This window comes from Heloderma suspectum, chromosome 10 (assembly GCF_057233095.1).
Source record: "Heloderma suspectum isolate Gila_16-S chromosome 10, 16-S_ref, whole genome shotgun sequence".
Lineage (NCBI taxonomy): Eukaryota > Metazoa > Chordata > Lepidosauria > Squamata > Helodermatidae > Heloderma > Heloderma suspectum.
The window spans coordinates 10,210,192-10,230,381 of record NC_139467.1 but is presented as its reverse complement, the minus strand read 5'-3'; the positions used below and the strand labels follow the sequence as shown (position 1 = coordinate 10,230,381).

The following is a 20,190-nucleotide window of genomic DNA, read 5'->3' as shown; positions in this document are numbered from 1 at the left end:
AGCGCTGCCCGCCAGGAGCCCCTCCATGCCGGCACCCCGCCAGCGGGACACCGCCGCGGCTCCGCCCGCCTCGTCCCCATCGCGCCGCAGCCGGGCTTCGCGCGACGGGCGCTCGCTCGCTCGCTCGCCTCCGCCGGACGCCTGGGCCCGACGGTCTGCCGCGCCCGCCTCCCGCGCCTGCAGGAGCCTCCGTTCCGCCCAGCTGGGACTGGCGGGCCCCGCCCGCCCGCCTCCCTCCCTCCCTCGTGGGCCGGGCTCCCCTCGAGCCGGGCTGCCGTCTCTCCCCCTGGCTCCTCCCGCGCCACCTAGCGGACAGCGGCGGCGGCGGAGCCCAAAGTCGGGGTGCTGGGTGGGGAAGAGCCAAGGACGACGAGCCCTTCCCCGGCCAGGCCACGGGGCGGGAGACGCTCCCCTGGACGAGGGCAGGTGCCCGCGCCCGGCGGAGAGAGGAGAGCCCTTCGGAGGGGGCAGAGACGGGGAAGACAGGCGAGAGTCGAGCAGGCGGACGGACAGACACACGGAAGGAAGATGGGGACAGTGGTGATGCGGGAGAGAGAGGCGGGGGGGAGGGGGGGAGGGAGAGACTGATGGCTGGATACACAGGGAAGCGTCTGGGGATTAACGGATGGAGACAGATAAGGCAGAAACGAGGTGAGAGAAAGGAAAGCGAGGCAGGATGGAGAAAGTGGCCATGGGCCAAGCTGCATGACGTCTCCCCACGCCCTCTTAGGCTGCAAGCCGACACTCACTTACCTGGGAGCAATAGGAAGCTGCCTCGTGACCCAGTCAGGTCATTGGTCCATCTAGCCCAGTATTGTTGACACTGACTGGCTCTCCGGGGTTTCTGGCAGGTGTTTTTCTGGGCCTATGTGGAGATGCCGGGCATCGAGTCTGGGACTTTCTGCATGCAAAGCAGGGGTCTACTGCTGGCCTAAGACACTCCCTCAACTTCTGATTAGACATGTATAGCAGGGGTGGGCAACTTGTGGCCCTCAAGATGTTTTGGCCTACAGCTTCCATCAGCAGTAGCCAGCCTAGACAACGATGAGGGATTATGGGGATTGTAGGCCAAAACATCAGGGCCATGAGTTCCCCATCCCAGACCAAAATGGCTGGTGAACAAGTGAATCATACCTGAGACCTCTACGTTCACAAATCCTATTGCAGCCACCTCTTTTTCTCTGTCTACTATAGAGTTTCCAGAATCAGCTAATGTTAAATTCCTGATGTGAAGGGAGCAGCCTGGGCCTGCTGTCTCCTGCAACAAAACAGCCTCAGATCTGTTTCTTTGCAACCGTGTGAACCCACTTTTCTCAAAGGCTTGAGTGAGGAGGAGAACAAGAAACCCTCTTGTCTGTTTGTATAAAGTCAAACACAGTCCAGAACTCCCAACCCTACTATTCTATGATCTATGACCCCAGCAAAAAATTTTCTCTTGACCACCAAAGAGAATTCTCTTTAAGAATTCCTCACAATATGCTCTGGCTGGAATAAAGAAGAGAAAGAACAGGATAGGGGAGAGAAGAAGAAAAGGAGAATGGTGATTTGAAATGCAGGGTGGGCGTTAGAGAGAATTCCCTAAGCCAAGTGGCTCCTTTCAGAGAGGTAGTCCTTCAGAGGAATTTAGGAGGCTGTGGAGGGTTTGTAAGGATAGCACATCCTTAAATTAGCTTTATGAGGTGAGGTGGCTGAGGGCTTTTTCTAGCTTTTTTAAAACTGTAGAACCTATTTAAAAGCCCCAGCAGTTCCTCAGTCATGATGCCACAGTCCTAACCCTTCTTTTGGAATAATTTGAGTCCTACAACTATTTAGGAGAAAGTGGTGGGGAAGAAAGAAGTTTGTGGAGGCTGATTGGATCCTTTGCCGTACTGAAGCTACTAAACTTCTGCAGAATCCAAGGCTTCCAGTTTGGGGAGATAAAATCAGATGTTGTGTGAAATACCAGTTTTCACATGGAGCTCTTTCTTCCCTTCTTTTCCCTCTTCAAAATTTCATTGCAAGTAAGCTCCCAACAGTGGGCATGTAAGAGTAGGAAAGTAGGGGGACAGAGAAAAAACAATGAGCAGACTGTGGAAGGAAAGGAGGCAGCCTCCCCTCTAGTTTAAAAGGCTGGTGCATTCACACTGGAGTCCCTATTGGTGTGCCAAGGGAGTGAGTCCTAAGGACTCCTGATAACAGCAAGGCTACTGAGCTCAGAGGGAAGAAGCAGGCTTGTATTAAGTAGGGGTGTGCACTGCTTCGGATCCAGATCCAAATTCTGAACTGAAGCAGGGTGATTTGGACCAAATTGGTCTGGATCTGAAGCAGGTCAAGATTGGTCTGAAGTGGGTTGGATTGGTCCAAATCACTTCAGATCGTTTCAGATGATTCCGAAGCCCAGAGAGCCTGTCTGGGAAATGTAACCATTTCCTTAAGATTGGGGTGGGTGGGGAGGAGTTGGGAGGGGGGAACTGAGCCTTAGCAAGTGACATCTATCTACCAATAGGGCTGAACTTTTCACCCAGCAGTCTCCAGCCACAGTGGGTTGATTGAGAGTGGGGTGCAATCACTCCTCTAGAAGGAAAGGCTTCAATGTTTGGGCTATTTAATTTAGAAGAAAGGCAACTTTCTGAAAGAAAAAAAGTGGTGGTGGTTTGGGAACTACTTGTCTGGGGGTGGTGGTGATTGCCTCCCCCCCTCTCCTCCGTCTGCTGCCAGCTTTGAAAATAACCTTTTAAAAACTCTGACCAGTGCCCAGTAATTCTACATGCCTTATAAGTCACCATCAATAACGGACTGAGAGCATGATTGCATACTCATCCAGGTAAATATCCCTCCGGATTTGGATGGCTCAGAACAGCTGACAGCAATTGTGAACTGCATCCAGGTACCTATGTCTTGTGAATTTCTCCCTATGAAAAGAGACCATAAAAGCCCCTCAAGTTATCTTCTTACCCCAAGTTGGGAAGAATGGGCTTGTCAGAAGATCCAAGTGAGATATGCCATAAAATGCTGTGGTGGATCTCCATCCGCTAGGAGGAGTGCTCCTGTTCAGGGCTCCAGGCAGCCTGGAACAGAAGCCTAGTATGCTGTTTAGGCTTGGGGGTGGCAGGGGGGGGGGAAGTTTCAGGAGTAGGGAAGGGATAAAAGTTACCTCCCCCAGCCCAGATGTTCCCCTGCTTTGCTAGAGGACTGCTAGCCCCAAACCTGAGCATTTTGAATACCCATATAATGTGTGTGTGTGTGTGTGTCATTTGAATACCCATATAATGTGTGTGTGTGTGTGTCATTTTCCCAATCATAAATTCCCACTTCCTGGATACTTATAAACTATCAGGCTCAAGATGGACAAACTCCTCTCTTCCTCTGCCCTCCGTTCCCTTTTTTTAGTTTCTTTTTGCTTTTAACTGACAGATGTGACCATTCCATGTCTCAGCTGTTCCCACACAATCATTAAACTTATATATTCACCCGGTCTGCCTCCGGCTGAAGGCTTGACTGCTAGAACTTCACAGGTTCCTATTAGGAAGTGTTCCTTAAATTCACAAACGTATATATTTCAGCACACCTAGCTAGGGTGTCCCTTGAGTATGCAGAAGCCACTCTCTTACCTTTCACTTCCAAACTGAGTTCATTATCGGAGGGAAGAAGTTAACCATGCCACAAAATGTTGAATTGTGCCCTCATGCTCCAACAGGAGCACTCCTGATCCTGCCAGCCATACCCCTCTTAAGGTTATTCTATTCCATTTGGCCAGTCCTTGTTTTCAGTTTTTCTTTTCTGGAAACTTGGAGCTGGCAGTGAGTGGAAGCCTGCATCATGGCCTATCCCTCCTTGACATCTTCACAGGGCCTAGTAATTTTAGCTGCTTTGTGAGTAATGAACAATAGACTTGGCAGTATTATTTTTATTTAGTTTCATATCCCACCTTTTCCTGGAGTGTCAAGATGGTTAATGGCTGTTCTGAATTGCAGACAGAGTAAATCACCATAAAACAGGTCATATAATAAGTCTCCCCCCCCCCCACACATGTGTGCATGTTTTAAGGTGGGACAGGCGGTGCCTCCTTTAAGAACAAGCTTGTCACTATAATAGAATACATATGGGATTATATGGCCCTCTGGTGGTGGTTCAGCCTCATTTCTCTGAGGAAACTTCGTAATTTTTGCGGGTTGTTTGCATCCAAAATGCCGTGCTGCTGAGTTGCCCTTTTGCCAAGATTGCAGGTCTCCAACTTTCAGAGATGCTCTGTACTCCAATTGTTCATTTGACATGATCTATGTAGTATTAGCTGCGCTCCTCAAAAGACAGGGAGACATTGAATTAGTGAAATTCTTGATTTTTTTTAAAATTGCATCCACTGATTGCTTAAAAGTATTAGAGATTTAAGAATTTTTTTCTTTGGCATTTATATTCCTAGCAAAAGGAAGTTAATATTCTTCCCATTATATGACTGAGAAAAGATTTAGGCAATGGCTCAGAGTTGACCGTTGGTCCCTTAGCAAAGAATCATCTGGTCTTCTATTAATTCATTTTAAAGCACCATTGGTCTTGAGCAAAGGAGCTGGGCAGCTCACAGATGATGAGACTTTAAAAATGAAATTGGTGGAAGAGAATCTCAGTCCCACTTCCCTTGGTGTCATGACCGTCATTGTCTCTTTGCAGGATCAGCTGTTGGTCACACAAGTAAACTTTTCTCAGATTTCTTTGTGGCCATTATAGGGAGTCTCTTGAACTTATGAAGCTGCCTGATCGTGGATCAAAGCATAAGCCCACCTAGCCCATTGCTTTCTGTTCCAACTAACAGTAGCCCTCAGAGGACTCAGGCAAAACACTTTCCCCCCTCAGGTCAACCACCTACCTGAGATTCTTTTCATCAGCAAACCAGGGGACTGAACCTCTTTTATCTTATCTACCTCAAAGCTAGGGATGGGCGAGAAGTCTGTTTGGTTCACATTTCAATGTGAACTTTCCAAGTGCACACTTCCCAAACCTAAACATGATTTAGAACACAATTTGCTGCTAAGAACCATATATTTCTGGATTTTGCTATACAGTTCACAAAAAAGTGCACAAGATGTGTGCATTTGAAACAGTGCATGCAGAAATGCAAATATTTGAAGAATGCACACAACAATACTTTATTTAATCAAAAAATCTCCTGAAAAAAATATTTTTAAAGAATGCACATGAAAATCCATAGATATTTTCATGCAGGCAAAAAACAAAAACAAAAAGCCCAGTAGCCTACTGCAGAAGCAGGAGAGGATGAACTAAGCACTGGAAAAACATGAGTGAAATTGAGCTTGACAGATTCACCAATCCTTCCTCAAGTCCTGGACTGGAGTCAGGAGTAGAGTCAGTAGTCAGGCAGGTTCACCTGTTACCTCCTCAGTTCATCATACACAGCTTGGCTGTTGGCTGCAGGGTCTGAAGAGAAAAATGGAGATATGTCAGGTGGAAACTCCAAAATCAAACCCTTTCTGGTTTTTATTTGTTTTCATGGTAATTACACAAATACGGTTGATGATGCTATATTTCTTACACTTGAGAACACCATACATTTTGGAAGAATAGCAAATGAATGCAAATATTTTAATTTGCGTAGTTTATACAGATCAAAGGATGATTTTTGCAAGGAATTTGGAATCACAGCCTGGAGTATGAGGCGATGAGGGGTGGTTCCAGAAGGCTTTATTATGCATGCATCCTGCCTCATTCACAGATTTTTACTGGACATCCAGACAATGTCATCTTCCACTTGCATCTCTCCTGTGTTTTCCCACTGCTGGATCTCACTTTTTTCTTACCAGTAAAAACCAACAGGAGAAAAAGATGGAATAGCTCCGCAGTGTCTTTTGATTGGTCACACTAGGAGCCCTCCATTTCGAAGCACCCCAGATATAACAATGGACTGAGCTCCAGTACCTTTGTGGTGGCAAACAGAGAAGGGAATTCCAGGAGCTGCAGCTTATCCCACAGGGCTGAGAAGAAAATCTGCACCTGCTGAAATCTCCCTGGCTCAGCTCCCAAAGACACTTTGGAGTCCTCCCTGTGTCCTCCCTGCAGAACACACAGAGATGATGTTTGTCAAGAATGACGGTTTGCTTTTCCACCATAAGATTAGGCCTGTGTGTCATGTCTGATGCAACCACCTGGAATCATGTGTTGTCTAGAAGCTCCTTGGCCCTGCTAGGCAAGGCCGTGCTCAGTCCTCACTAACTGGGAGAGAGATAACAGCTGGGTTTGCTGGGAACATCCTGCCTCCTCTGGGGTGAGGGTGGTCCACCCTGGGGCTGAGCTAGCGATTGGCTAAGGGAAATCTGCCCTGGGTTGCCAGGACTGGGCCTTAAAAGGTGGCTGAGGTTAGAGGCATGGTGTCTCCCTTTGTCCTGGTGGTTTTTGGACCTGCTGATGGCTGGATGCTGTCCTGGGAGGCTCATACTTAGGTCTGTATAAGGATAGGTTAAAGGCTCTCTGTGTATTCTGGTTACCTTTCTTAAGTATTTCAGCTTTGTAACCCTCTGTAACCTACCTCCTCCAATTCTCCCTTTTCTCTATTCCATTCCCCATAACAAACATTTATCCAGCTCCAAGTTGGTGTGATTCCCTCTGAGTAACTTCAGTGCTAATTTCAGTGCCTCTTGGCCAGAGGAGGTGGCTACCAGGCATTTCTTGGGGACATGAGGGCTGGTTTGGCCTGTCCTACCTTGCAGGGACACTGGGGCTAGTTCCAGTGTTCCTTCACAATGTTAATCTTTAATCCCATTTCTGGCTTTCTCTGGGTCAGATCAGATGTGCTTTCTGAGAGAAGGAGGAAGCATGAAAGGCCTCCACTTACTTGGTATATGTTGCTGGCTTCAGAGGAGTTCCGAGGTTTGACCTGGACCAAATTTTCAAGAAGAAAGAAGGTTGCTGAATGTCATTTCTTGGCTATTAACCACCACCACCAGCAGGTGAAGTGTTGATCTGCCTTCCCCAAACTGGTGCCCTCCAGACATTTGGGACTACTTATGCTCAGCATTCCTGACCATTGGTTATGCTGGGGGATAATGGGAGTCAAAATCCCAAATACTGAGAGGACACCAGGTTGGGGAAAGCTGGGCTAGATGGTAAATGGGGGGGGGGCAGGAAAGAGAGACAGAAAAAAAGGTGGAGAAGGGTAAAAGTGGCTGCTGTTGAATGTGGGATGGGGTCTCAGGCATCTATCAAGATCAGTGAGAGGGAGAATTTTCCCCAGTCCTCTGCCATGACTCCTTATGCAGCTGATGATGTCCAAGCCTCTTCTCAAAAGGGGAACTGCTTTTCGGAAAAGTCTCCTGAAAATCCCACTGATCCCTGCTCCATACATAACAGGGGTTCCATGGAATCCTGGCAGTGCATTTCAGGCCTGGGCCCTATAATATCCCCTATACAGGGTAGGGTCCCCATATGTTTTTAGGATAACCATTTTGATTTTAGGTTTAAAATACCAGGGGTCTCCAGGGGCGAAAGTGCAGCTTCACAACCACCTTGCCAAAACGAAATGGTACATTTTTGTTCTGATCCATCTTTATTTCAACAGTGATGGTGTCAATGTGATGCTTACTCACAGGGATGTAGTGAGGCTTGTCATAACCAATGTTGACACATTCCTTGTTCTGTCCACGCACCGGCACACAGTGCAGTAAAGGTACATAAAAGCCCCCCACTATCTGGTGTTCAATAATGTCTGTGTAGATGTATAAGGTGTTAAAGCCGCCTGTAATGTCAGGATGTCCAGGTAACACCCCCAATATGCGGGCCAGCTCTGTACTAGCTAGTAAGTTATGAGGTTCCGTGGCTTTAACACTAATTTTTCCAGATACCGTATCGTACTGCAGAATCACTTCGGGGGCATCCTTGTTATCTAGTATGATGCTGTTTATGTTTTCGAGCAGATCAGGAATGCTCACATAATAGCCACTGTGCAGAAAAAAGGTCCACTTGCTTTTCCCTTGATTAATTTCAAATCGTGCATCATTAGTTAGAGTGTACCAGCTGTGTGGGTATTGTATCTCCAGCAGACCCACTTCCCATGACCCTGGAAGATCCAGAGATCTTGCTAAGCATATAGTAAATGCAGAGATGGTGTTCTGTGGGAAAACCTCTGCACAGGCGTTGCTAGGCAGGGTAATGTAAACCCCACTGTCACCCATCCTGTTCTGCCCTTCTATACAGGTTCACAAAGATCAGAAGCATGCACCCAACTGTTGAACTTGCTAGGCCAGCCAAACCATTTCACTAGGTGATACTTTCTCCTATCCCTACCTTTTGAAGATAGGACATCTTCGTTCCTGCACACCCTATCCTCTGTGGCATTAACCTTCCCCACTACTGTGTCTCCTTCATAATCTTTTAACTGGTAGACAGGTCTCTTTGCTCTTTGGATGACTTGATCCACTATAAATAACTTTGTGGTGAAATTCTGTTCATAACCCTTGGCAAAGACACCCTTGCCTTTAGAAATCTGCACATGGTCCCCTTTTCTGAACAGGGCCGCCTCCTGTTTTCTTTTTACAGAGCTCCCATAAGCTACTTTCCAAATGGCCAGGGAGTTAGACTGATTAACATCCACAGGTCTAGCTTTGATGGTTCTGTGAAAGCTATGGTTATAACTTTTTAGGAATTGCGGTAGCACATCTATATAAGTGAAGGTGTTGTTGGCTGTGAAATACCTCCACTTTTTTGTTTTTAAAGTTCTGTTGAACTGCTCCACAACCCCAGCTTTGACTTCATTATTGGAAATGAAGTGGTGTACCCCATGTTTTTTTAATAGACTCCCCACATCCTTGTTTAGGAACTCCGCTCCTTTGTCCATCTGTATTTTGATAGGCTGTATTTTGATAGGCTTGTGTGAAAACAGCTTTAAAAGCTCCAGACACCCCCCTGCCCATTTTGCCTTTTAGAACGCAAGCCCAGGCATATTTAGACAGAATGTCTATCACCATTAAAATATACTTGTAACCGTTGTTGTATTGAGAAAATTGCTTCATGTCAACTAAATCGGCTTGCCATTGTGCATCCACTTCAGACACAATGGTCCTATTTCTTTTAAAATGGATCCTTGCTGGTTTATGCAATGTGTAAGCCTCCTGATCTGAGAGCCACTTGGTAACCTCTCTTCTGACCAGCATTTTGCACTGTTTCTTTGCCTCCTGAAATAAAGGGTTCACTCCACCCAAACTCCCAACATCACCGGGGGTATAATAAATCTTCTTTAGGATTTCTTTGTGCTCTGACATTTCGTGGGTTAACACAAGAATGGATGCATAGGGTTACTACAAAGCATTTTTATGGGTGCAAAGGAAACAACCACCACAGACAGCATTATCTTTCTATGCCCATGTCTGGGGAAATACATGACATGCAGGAAATGTTGACTGTTGGTAAACTCTTGATGTTCAGGTTCTCAATGTCACCACAAATTCCATGTTCCTGTGTAAAACAATGAAAAGTTTAGAGTCAGCAGCATGTTCCACCCCGACAATCACTCTCTGAATACCATTAAGAACAAATCTCAGAAATAAACACTTACCGGTGTGCCACCTTTCTCTGCCACAATTTCCATCTCCTCTTCCAGATCCTCAAGGGCTGTGTGGTAAGTAGACCAAACTGTGTCAGGATCACCCAGCTCCATTTTCTCCACAGTTGGTGTGGCTATTTTCATAAGCACCCCACCATCCACATCTTCAACAGGCTTCACAGTGGCAGGAATCTCTACACTCTTCACCTTTTGTTGCACAGCTTTTAGATCACAGCTGCAATAACACTCCGTATCAGACCCTTGTTCAGTGCTATCCATACTCCGATCGGCATGGAATTGAGCTTCAGGAAAAGTTCTTTGTCCCGTGGGAAATACAGCTAAAGGTAAGCTCTCTGTTAAAGCAGGACTATTTTTTATTACATTCTCAGGAGCTGTGACACCAGCTCCCTTCCCCGGTGTAATCTTTATGCCTCCAGGTGTCATATCTGCAGTTTCCATCTTTCTGGGCTGAATGTTCAAGGGTACTGGGGGATGAGTAAAACCCGAAGGTCCCTCAATTAGTCTTGGCCACTCCATGTTCTTTAGCCATGCCATGTTCTCTGTGCAGAAAACGTGTCTGGGCAAGCAAAAAGGCTGCCTGGGTGGAATCTGACTGACCCTGCTTTGGATTGGTTGGTAGGAAAAGCTGTTTTTCCGGGGGTAAGACTGTCCTTATTGGTCAGTGGGGTTGGGGCCAATCCTTACAGGGCCATGTGGGGCCTGATGGGCCAATCTGGAGTTCCTGCGCATGTCAGGGCTCTAAAACCAATCCTTGTCAGTCCACAGTGGCATGATGAGTTCGTAGAAGGGTCACATGGCTCCTCTGGGCCAATCCGGGCGCAGCTTGGAAATGGCCCTGTGGGGCCATTTCTGTGCCCGTACCTGCTAGGGCTCTAAAACCTCTTCCTATTGGTCCACGGTGGCATGACGAGTTTGTAGAGGGGTCACATGGCCCCTGTCAGGTGACCCTGAAGGTCATATGACCAGATCAGCTGATCGCATACATGGGACTTCCGGCTGGGGTGGGACTTCCCATCTCAACAGGGGTGGGGGACCTGTCACTTTTGAAAATGGGGCATGGTTTAGAGTTTGATGAGAACCCCCCTCCTTTACTACTGGCGTGAGGGCAAGAATCACCTGCCGATTGCATCTTCTGCCTCTGCGTTTCTCGGTTGGGAGGGAGAAGAGGGTAAAATGCCACCCTGCAAGGAAGGGAGACACATCTGATCCCCCATCCCACCAAGCTCAGAAGCAACATCCTCTGTTGTTTCAGAACACCCTATTAAGTTCAATGGGGCTTACTTGAGGGTTGCAGACTTATGTCTACTCAGAAGTAAGTCCCGTTGAGTTCAATGTGGCTTATTCCCAAGTAAGTGCCCAGGATTGGGGCCGAGAGAAAACACTTAAGCTACCAAAACATGTCCCCCCCCCCCCTTTGCACACATGCCAGGGAGGAAGGAAGGCACTCCCTCAGTTCAAACCACATGGCTGTGGTGTAAAGAAGCCTTTCCTTATCCTGCAAAGAAACAGAAAGCAGGAGGGGGGGGGGAAGGCAAGGGGGGGGAAGGGGGCATGTGTAAAGGCAGTCAGTTGTGATCCTGCATGTAAACTGGAAGCAGAAAGCCCCATTTTAAATGCAGGGTTTTAGGCTGGTGTAGAGATGCCCCTAAGCACCATGTTCTCTATATGCATCAGAGCCATCTGAATGGACCAGCCAGGCTTAAGAAGCAGCTTCACCCACCTTGATCACTTCCTCTGCGGTGTCATTGGGGGACCCCTGCAATTTGGGCCTGATTTTCTGGGCAAATTTCATGAGGGTAATAAGACAAAAGAGCCCCCCAAGTCAGAAAGGCAGAGGAGAGGGAAAACAGTTTGATCTCCAAAAGCCTGCCTCCGAGTGAATAGGCCCCCAAACCAAGAACAGTGGCACACCTTTCAGTACGTGGGAACCATAAACCATGTTTGTGCTCCAGAGGAATTGACCTAAAACTGCTACCAGCTCCTGTGCTACAATCATTAACATGGAGTGGAATCCCCATTTCATCCATTACCACAAGGGAAATGTTAGCTACCCTTCAACTAGCCTGACTTTATCACAGGGCAATAATGATACGTGGTAATGCAGGGCTGCTGTCAGCACCCAGAATCCTCTGGGACTTGCGGACGGTCCACAGGTGCTGAGGCCTGCTCTGCTGGGCCCATTCACCTGCTTATCTCTCCTGGCCCAATTTTACCTTGTGGTGGAGGGCTGAAAGCTGCAGCCCGCTGTCTTAAGTTTCCTGCAATGCCACTGAATGACACAACGGGCATCGTGGAAATTGAAAATGGGGAGTAGCTTGCAGCCGTCTACCAGAGACTGTGGCTATGTTGACACTGCTGGGAAGTTCCCTGAGGAGGGTGACAAGTTTTCAGGGGGAGGGCGGACTGGACGGCACTTTGCCAAGACCCCCTTGTATCTGGTGCTGGACCTGGGCAACTAATGCATAGAACCAAAATCATGTCATGGGGCTTGTTTTGCCAATAGGGAATGGATCTTTCTGAATATTCAGAGGCAATGAACACACCCATGGGTGAAGGGAAGAAGTTTATTGAGCCCAGATAGCCTAATAAAGCAAGAAATTACAAGACAAGATGAACATGCTTATGCCCCTCTAGCTTCTGGGAGTCCCTTTCAGCAGCAACTGTATCCTGAGACTCAGCCTGGCTTGTACACAGCACTTTTGCGATCAGTCTGTGTCAGAACTCTGAATTGGGAGGGTCCCAGGGAATCATATACTGTCTCCTTGAGCCCCCCATTCTGCACATGGTCTCATGACTTCATACAATCTGTGGGGGAGGGGGGCACTTTCCCTGATAACCGCCAGGCTGCCAGCCCAGAAGATAGCATTCTTCTGAGCCATTCTAAACAGCAAGTAGCTGTCCTTGAGATCCTGCTAGGAATACTGTATATCTACATTCTGTTGAACAGAGCAGCAACAAGTGATTCTCTGGCAACTAACATAGCTACCGCTAACATAGCTCAACAAACAGGCACGATGGCACTCTAGACATAAGCAAGAGAACTGGTGCACCACTGACTCCTCGATATACAACGGTCTTCTGCGTTTCCACTACAGAGCGCTACCTGTGTCTCTGAGGATGGGCCTTTGAGTAGACTGTCTCTTGGGGGAAAAGCCATGCTTGTAGTTGGGATCACTAGTCTCCCAAATACAGAATGGCTGGTGATCAAGTTAATCATATCTGAGACCTCTGTATTTCCTATTCCAGATGTCCCAGTTCCTTCATTTGCCAGTGAATAGTTTCCAGAGCCAAACTGATGTTACAGTCCTGATGTGAAGGGAGCAGTATGGATCAGCTGTCTCCCACCCAGTCTGGGCAGGTCTGTTAACCTGCCCTGGAGGAAGTGGAGGTGGGAAATGGAAAATCAGCTGTGCCAAATCAGCTGTCCTCCTAGGATGCAGAAAAACGCAACTAGGAGCTCAATCCTATACATATTTAGACAGAAAAAGGTCCTACAACTCCCAGCATGCCTCAGCCAGCATGGCTGGCTGGGGAATGCTGGGTATTGTAGGACTTCTTGTGTGTAAACATGCACAGAATTGCACCCTACAATGGTCAATTGGTGGAGCAACTCCCTTATGATGAAAGGGTCACAACATCTGCAACTGATTAGCTTAGAAAAATGGTGAGTGAGGGGAGACATTACAGAGGTATACAAAATTATGCATGGTGTGGAGAAAGTTAATAAGGAGACATTTTCTCTTTCATAGTAGTAGAACCTGGGGCCATCCCATGAAGCTGATAGGTGGGAGATTCAGGACAGATAAAAGAAACAACTGCTTCTCACAATCCATAAGCTATGGAATTTGCTCTGACAAGATGTATTGGTGTCCACCAATTTGAATAGGTTTAAAAGGGGATTGGACAATTTCATTCAGGAGAAGGCTATCAATAACTACTAGTCCTGACAGTTATATGCTGCTTCTAGTATCAGATTCGGTATGCGTATGTGCATCAGTTACTGCAGAACATGGGCAGGAGGGTGCTGTTGCACTCATGTCCTGTGTGTGGGTTTCCCGTGGGCAGCTGGATGCTGGACTAGATGGACCCTTGTGCACAGAATGCTGGACTAGATGGACCCTTGGTCTGACCCAGCAGGGCTCTTTTGATGTTCTTAACAGAGAGCACAAATTCTATCTTCCACAGAGAAGTGGAAGGAAAGAGTGAGCGAGAGGGTGCTTGAGGTATAAAATCGAAATGATACCCTACTCCCCCCTGCATTTAATATGGGGCAGACTCCTCAGGGAAGTTCTCCTGTGGAAGCCCACTGGAATGTCTCGTGCTCTTTTGGAGCCCCATTCCAAGGGGGATTCTGCAGGAGAACAGCCCTCTCTCCCTGGCAGCTGCCCTTCACAGCATGCAGAACTAGCCTCTTGCAATAGGACAGGGCTGCCCCTGCATAGCCCAGGCAAGGACATTAAATGGCCTCCTTCCTTAAAAAATGGCACATGAGTTTAAAAACCCCTGCCTGGAATGCTATTTCCTCTTAGTGATGGCCACCAATTTGGGTGGCTTTAAAGGGGGATTGGCCAAATTCATTAAGCATAAAGCTATCAATGGCTACTAGTCCTGATGGTTATATGCTACTTCCAGTATATGGCATTTCTCCTCATCCCAGTTGTGCCATGTACTGTTCCACGTTACTCAACAGTGCAGGAAGTTCACTCTGCATATGCTCAGATAGATACTTCTTTTTCTACTTCTCATGCCTCAAGGGTGCATCCTGGTTTTAGGTCAAAGCCCAGGCATAGACTAATGGATGGACAGAAAATGGAAGCCTGCAACCATGGCCTGTCTCTTTTTAATATCTTCAGTGAGCCTAATAATTTTAGATATTTTACAAGAAATGAACAACAATAGGCTTGGCAGTATTCTTTTTATTTAGATTTCATATCCCACTCTTTTCTGGGGTGTCAACATGGCTAATGGCAGGTTTGAATAGTGCACACAGCAAAATGCCATAAAACTGGTCCTCGAATGTATACCCCAAAGACTGTGTGCACTTTAATGTGGAACAGGTGTTACTTTTAAGAACCAGCTTGTCACCTCCATCAAAACAATACATATGGGATTATATGGCCCTCTGGTGGTGGTTTGGCCTAATTTCTCTTACAAAACATCATTTGGGGGGTTTGGTTGACCCTGTGTTGCCAGGATTGTGGGTCTCCAACTTTACAAAAAGATGCTCTACACCCCAAGTTTTCTTTTGATGCCATCCGTCTTTACTGTGCTCCCCCACAAAAAGAGAGGCACTGAATTAGTGAGGCAGTTTCAAGAAGGGTAGCCAGCCGCAGCAATGGCTACTAATTGTGGCTATATATTACATCCAGCGCCAGAGACAGTATGCCTCTCTATGCCAGGGACCGGGGAACATGAGCCGGAGGGTGTTATTCCACTGATCCCTTTTTTGGTGGTTTCCAGAGGCAGCTGGTTGGCCACTGTGTGAACTGAATGCTGCACTAGAAGGACCCTTTGTTTGATCCAGCGTGGCTTTTCTTATGTTCCTTTGTTAGGGTCACAGTCCGTCCTTCTAGTCTTGGCAGCAGGGTATTTGTATGCACAAACTTTTAACCCACGCTAACAGCCTGTGCACCCTCTGACTTAACAAAGATCCTTCCCCCTGATTTAAGCTCATGATGCACACAGAGAGAGTCATTTTCACAGACAAGGCACCAGTCACAGGTCACAGACAAGCTGCCACAGCACTAGGACTTTCGAAGTTATGTCTGAACCATTGGGACCAAGTTCTCAAGGATAAAGAAATAACATTTACAAATGGCTAGATCAGCCTTCATCTTTCGACTCTCTAGCTGGGCATCATGAAGAAGATACCTGGAGGCATCCCAGAGAAGGATCAGAAATAAAATTGCCTTTTAAAGGCTATAACACTAAATGAGTGTTATTGTATGTCCCCAGCTGACAGCAAAAGAAGCAAGGTGACAGCATTGGTTTCACATCGCTACAGAATGATCTCCACCATTGCTTCAGAGGATGAAGAAATGGAGTCCTCAAGGAGACAGTCGTGATAATAAAATTTAGAGACACCCCTTTACAGAACAATGTGCTGGGAAATGTGGAATTGCAGGAGGAGCCCAAAGAGAAAGTGGGCCATAGCTAAACCATCCCTAGTCACCCAACCCAAATGTTATTCTTTTCTAATTCTTCATCATTTGTTTGTCCTTAATTCACCCAGCCATTAGCACATGGCTTATTCCTGGAAGTGATTATGCTGGGTGCGGGGCACGTTCATGTGACCCTCAGGGAATGTGCTCAGAAATCCAGAGGTCCCAGCTCTGGATGAATGAAGTGGTCAAATTGTCTAAAGTCACTAAGGGGACCCCTAAAATGTTGAAAGAAAATCATACCTGAGACCTCTGTGTTCGCATATCCCACCGTAGTCAGAGGTCCTTCTTGTGCCACTGTATAGCTTCCAGAGTCAGCTGTTGTTACATTCCTGATGTGAAGGGAGCAGTTCAGGCCCACTGTCTCCCGCCCAGTGTGGGCAAATCCATTAATCTGCCCTAGAGCATTCGGTGGTGGGTAATAGATGAAGATGCGCTTTGCCAAATCAGTTGTCCTCCCTCGGTACCAGCTGCATCTAACTAAGTCTTTCACAGTTTTTCCTGGCATTAGGGTCACATCCTGTCCTTCTATCGGATTTAGGGGTACCCATGCAACAGGGATTTCTTTTGGGCTCCCATTCTGGGCTTCAGTCAGCAGGAAGCAAGAACTGAGGATGGAGCCTGCAGCGTGGAGAAAAAGAGAGGGAACTTCACTTCCAGCCAAACTCCTATTCTATGCAAAAAAAACCAACAACAGCAGAGATCAGCATGTGTGTGGCTGTGTTCTCAGGAGGGCTTTGGGGTAATCAGTAAATACCCCCCAAATATTGTCGCTATGGCTTTTTCATTCTCACACAGACTTTAACATAATCTTTCCCCACTTTGCACCCTCCAGATGCACTGAGCAGAAAACCCCACAACTATAACTCCCATCACCCTCAGCCATGTTTAACCAATAAGTTGTGTTAGAACTGCAATGCCTACATTACTGAAAACAAGTATTGAAGTGAAGGGAAATGAACAATAATATTAGCTGCCTTGAGTTTTTGTTAGGAAGGTGGAGTATAAATCCTGCAAATAAACAAATTCCATTATACAAGTCAAAATCAGCTCAACCTCCCTGACATGGACAGCTTAACTTTGCCTAAAGCAGGGGTGGGCAGATTCCAGGCTTGTGGGATCTACTTCATTTTAAAAATTGTTAATAAAAAACCCTCACTCCAGTTGGAGCCCATGGCAAAATAATGGCTCAGGCAGGTGGGCATACGCTAACTATTAAGGGATAGGGTGCCTCTGACCCTAGTCCCAGCCCAGAAAGTTGTGATCACTACTAGAATCAAGTTCACAAGTCGTTTCAACAAAAATCCACTCCTGGTTTCCCCACAAGTCTTCTTTTTCAGCAATCTAATTTGGGGAAAAACCTCTTATTTTTTAGTTGTTGCTATTGTTAGACAATTGGGAGTCAAAAACCCTTGCAGATGTACTCAAGATCACCAAGAGATCAGTCAGCAGTTCCCAACTGACCTTCTGTCTACCTATGGCCTAAAGCAGCAGTGCACAGCCTCTTTCAGCCTTTCAGATTTTAAACTTTAACGTCTGTAGACTGCTGCAGCCAAAGTTAATTCCCACACGCTAAAATGAACAGCAAAGAACAGGCCAGTCTGCAAGGACGATACATGCGGTGCAAACCTGAGTTCAGCCATCTGGCCAACTGTATTAAGCACCCTTCCTCCCTCCCTCCCAATCCCTTTCCTTGTGTCTCCTGCCTTTTTAGATTGTGAGCTTGACTATCTGACAGCTGATTTTTGTAAGCCACTCTGGGAGTCTTTTGACTGAAGAGTGTGATATAAATGCTTTGAATAAATAAAAAAAATGAAGTGGTGGGCAGGGAAGCAAATAGGGCAGGGCCAAAATGCCAGCATGTTGTAGTTTAAAGTGCTTCCTGCCAGTAACTAAGCCTTAGGAGAGGCTTTTCAACATTTTACAATGGGGAAACACTGCACAAAAATCAGAAAACCACCAAACCATCAGTGGTTAGTGGGGAGGGAGTGGGACCAGGAGAAGGGGGCATGGCATGGCCACTTGGGGAACCCTGGGGGGTTGGATTAGGACCCCGGGCAGGCTGGATTGGTCCCTGAGCCTGAAGTTCTGCACCCCGGCCCAAAGTATGGCTACGGTAATATGCAGTGAATACATGTGTGCGAGGCGGCTCCTGGCATTAAACTCATGCCCTGTCCTTCCATGGGCTTTGCTGAATTTCGGTGTGTGTGTGTGTGTGTGTGTCGCCCTGGGCTGGAGTCATCAAGCCACAAGAACTGAGAATGGCAGCTTCAGTGGTGGAACAGAGGGACCTTCGCCTCAAGCAAGACACCTCCACTACGGGTGCAGACATCATTTTAGCACCCCAGGGTGGAAAGTTGCACGCTGCATTTTGATGGAATGACCATCGTCTCTGTTGGGAACCAGCGCAGGGGAAACCTGTTCCTCTGGTTTGCAGCAGAAGCCAAATTAGGAGCGGACTGACTGGCTCCAGCTGGCCCTTGCATGAATAGGCCAAAGGATGCCCAGAGGTTGCCCGTAAGGTGTGCAGAACACACGACCGATTAGACAGGTGCGGCGGGGGCGGCCCGGCCACGGCGATCCTGTCACCCACCTAGCCAATCTGTGGCATCGAGTGATTCAGACCCCCGCCCCGCCCTTTCCCCCTCCTTCCTCCTTTCCAGGGTCCCGATCCCACTCACCTCCGAGGAGCGCTGCCGGCCAGGAGCGCTTCCTCCCCGACGGGGCCTGGCACAGACGCGTCTCCTCCGCTCTCCGCATGGCGCTTCGGCCACGGGGATGCCCCGCCTCAGGGGATCGCTGCCCTCTCCTCGCCCCTTGCCTTCTGCGCCAGTCTCTGCAGCCAGTCTCCGGTCGGACGGCCTGGGATGGGGGCTTGGCAGCAACGGTGCCCCCCCCGCCTTCCCCGTCCGCGCCTTCGGCTGGACGCACCAGCCGGCAAAGGAGCGGGACGCACGACAGAGCTCAGGGCGAGGCGCGGCCCCTGGCTACCGCCGAGAAAGGGGAAGGAAGGAGGGACGAAGCAGAAGAGCCGCAAGCTTCCTTCCCCCAGGGCCGCGCTGCGCGACGGACAGAGGAGGGCAGAAGCCCCGGCGACGGGGGCATGGAAGGAGACAGCAGCGGAGCGGGTAGCAGATGCTTGGCGGCGGAGGGACGGGCAGGCCGGCGGAGTGGAACGGTCGCTGGATGCCAGGGGTGAAATCGCTTCCCCCTGCCGGGTCTCATCCGAGCTCCTTCAACACAAGAGCTTGCAGAAGAAGCCGGAATAAGGAACGTCGGCTGACTCTCCGCCGCCGCCCCCCCATCAGCCCCCCCTTGCGAGTTCTCGCGCGCAATGCTCTTTAAGGCACGATGCGCCGGCGCCCCTCAAGAAGGGGCGGTGTGGCGCCTGGAATCAAGCCCAATAATGTGAAACGCCTTACAGGTAGTGATTAACAAGACGGGTAGCGCAGGTAGCTATTTGGACAGGTATCTTTCCCTATGTCCAGAAAATGGAGCACCAAACCATAATAAAGGAAGTGGGTGTTGTCATTGCACCACCACCACCATCTTCATCATCTGGGGGAGTGAGCATTGTCCCGTGTCAGACTTCTGAAAGAAACATAAAAGGGGCGGGGGAGAACTCCTGGCCAGGGGCTGATTGCTCCCCCCATCACCATTGCAAATGAGCCTTTTAAACACTTTGTCTTGTGCCCACTTTGTCCAGGAGACGGCATGGCTGTGCCACCGACGGGCCGGAACGTGCTGGTCCGCGCCTTTGGGAGACGAGGCTCCCCGGCGTGGCATGCTGCTGCACATCACGCAGTTGCGAGGTGGGGCGGAGCTGAGGATTTATAACCCTGCTCTGCCCCCTGGCTCAGCCTCTTCCCTTCTGGCTGTATCCTCCCTTCCTCCCTATTTCAGTACAGCATGAGCTGGTCGCTCTTTCCAGGGGCCGAACAGAATGTTTTTCACTGACAGATTGGCATTGCTGGTGTATTTTTCGAGGACTCTGAGGTGCGGGAGAGGGGTTTAATTTAGTAAAGTTGAGGCAGGTTAATCTGGTCTCATTTGATTGCTGTTTTGGCCTGCAAGGATGTGCGAGAAGGATGAGGGATTGGTGAGCACCCGAAGGCACCTTTATGCTGATTAGCCTTTCCTGAGACATGTCCCTTAGGGCTGTGCAACCTAGTGGCGGGGTAAGGATGGCTTCTGAAGCTAACCTGGATCATCCACTTGGAGCTGTGTGGCTGGGGAAGGGGGGTGATCTTGGAAGCCTGCCCTCCACATTGGAAGGTGTGGCTGAAGGATGTTTCGCCCTGACCTGAACGGAGTAAGTTAGCCTCCCGCACAATCAGTTTCCCCTCTTCTGCAGAATTTGGTTACTAATTAAATCAATGTGGCCCATTTCCCCATCACTAACACCGCAAATTCATCTAGATACATTTCTAAAGCTGTGCGCAAATGGCCTCTCAGAATTCTCCAGCCTATTTGTGGGCAGAGAAA

The 20,190-nt window shown here is 48.3% G+C and overlaps 1 protein-coding gene across 3 annotated transcripts; it reads right to left on the bottom strand.

Annotated features, from left to right (window-relative positions):
- Positions 1 to 4,997: 4,997 nt before the first annotated feature.
- Positions 4,998 to 19,070, bottom strand: LOC146337653 (pregnancy-specific beta-1-glycoprotein 5-like). 3 transcript variants are annotated; one of them, XM_084815050.1, is made up of 4 exons: positions 18,387 to 19,070; positions 15,949 to 16,326; positions 9,536 to 9,591; positions 9,277 to 9,435 (listed from the first exon to the last, which is right to left on the bottom strand). In XM_084815050.1, exons 1-4 carry the CDS (start codon positions 18,463 to 18,465, stop codon positions 9,328 to 9,330), a joined length of 621 nt encoding a protein of 206 aa, XP_084671176.1. In that variant the 5' UTR covers positions 18,466 to 19,070; the 3' UTR covers positions 9,277 to 9,327. The 3 variants fall into 3 exon arrangements, with proteins under 3 accessions (XP_084671177.1, XP_084671176.1, XP_084671178.1); XM_084815051.1 differs by lacking the exons at positions 9,277 to 9,435; positions 9,536 to 9,591 and adding an exon at positions 4,998 to 5,409 and having other exon boundaries at positions 18,387 to 18,942; XM_084815052.1 differs by lacking the exons at positions 15,949 to 16,326; positions 18,387 to 19,070 and having other exon boundaries at positions 9,278 to 9,435; positions 9,536 to 10,331.
- Between the last annotated feature and the right edge of the window lie 1,120 nt (positions 19,071 to 20,190).

Excerpts from the sequence above, each read along its gene's own strand:
- LOC146337653 (XM_084815052.1), bottom strand. The coding sequence starts at position 10,078 with ATGGCATGGCTAAAGAACATGGAGTGGCCAAGACTAATTGAGGGACCT. Across the intron at positions 9,436-9,535 it reads CAGAGAAAGGTGGCACACCG|GAACATGGAATTTGTGGTGA; the intron begins GTAAGTGTTTAT and ends TGTTTTACACAG.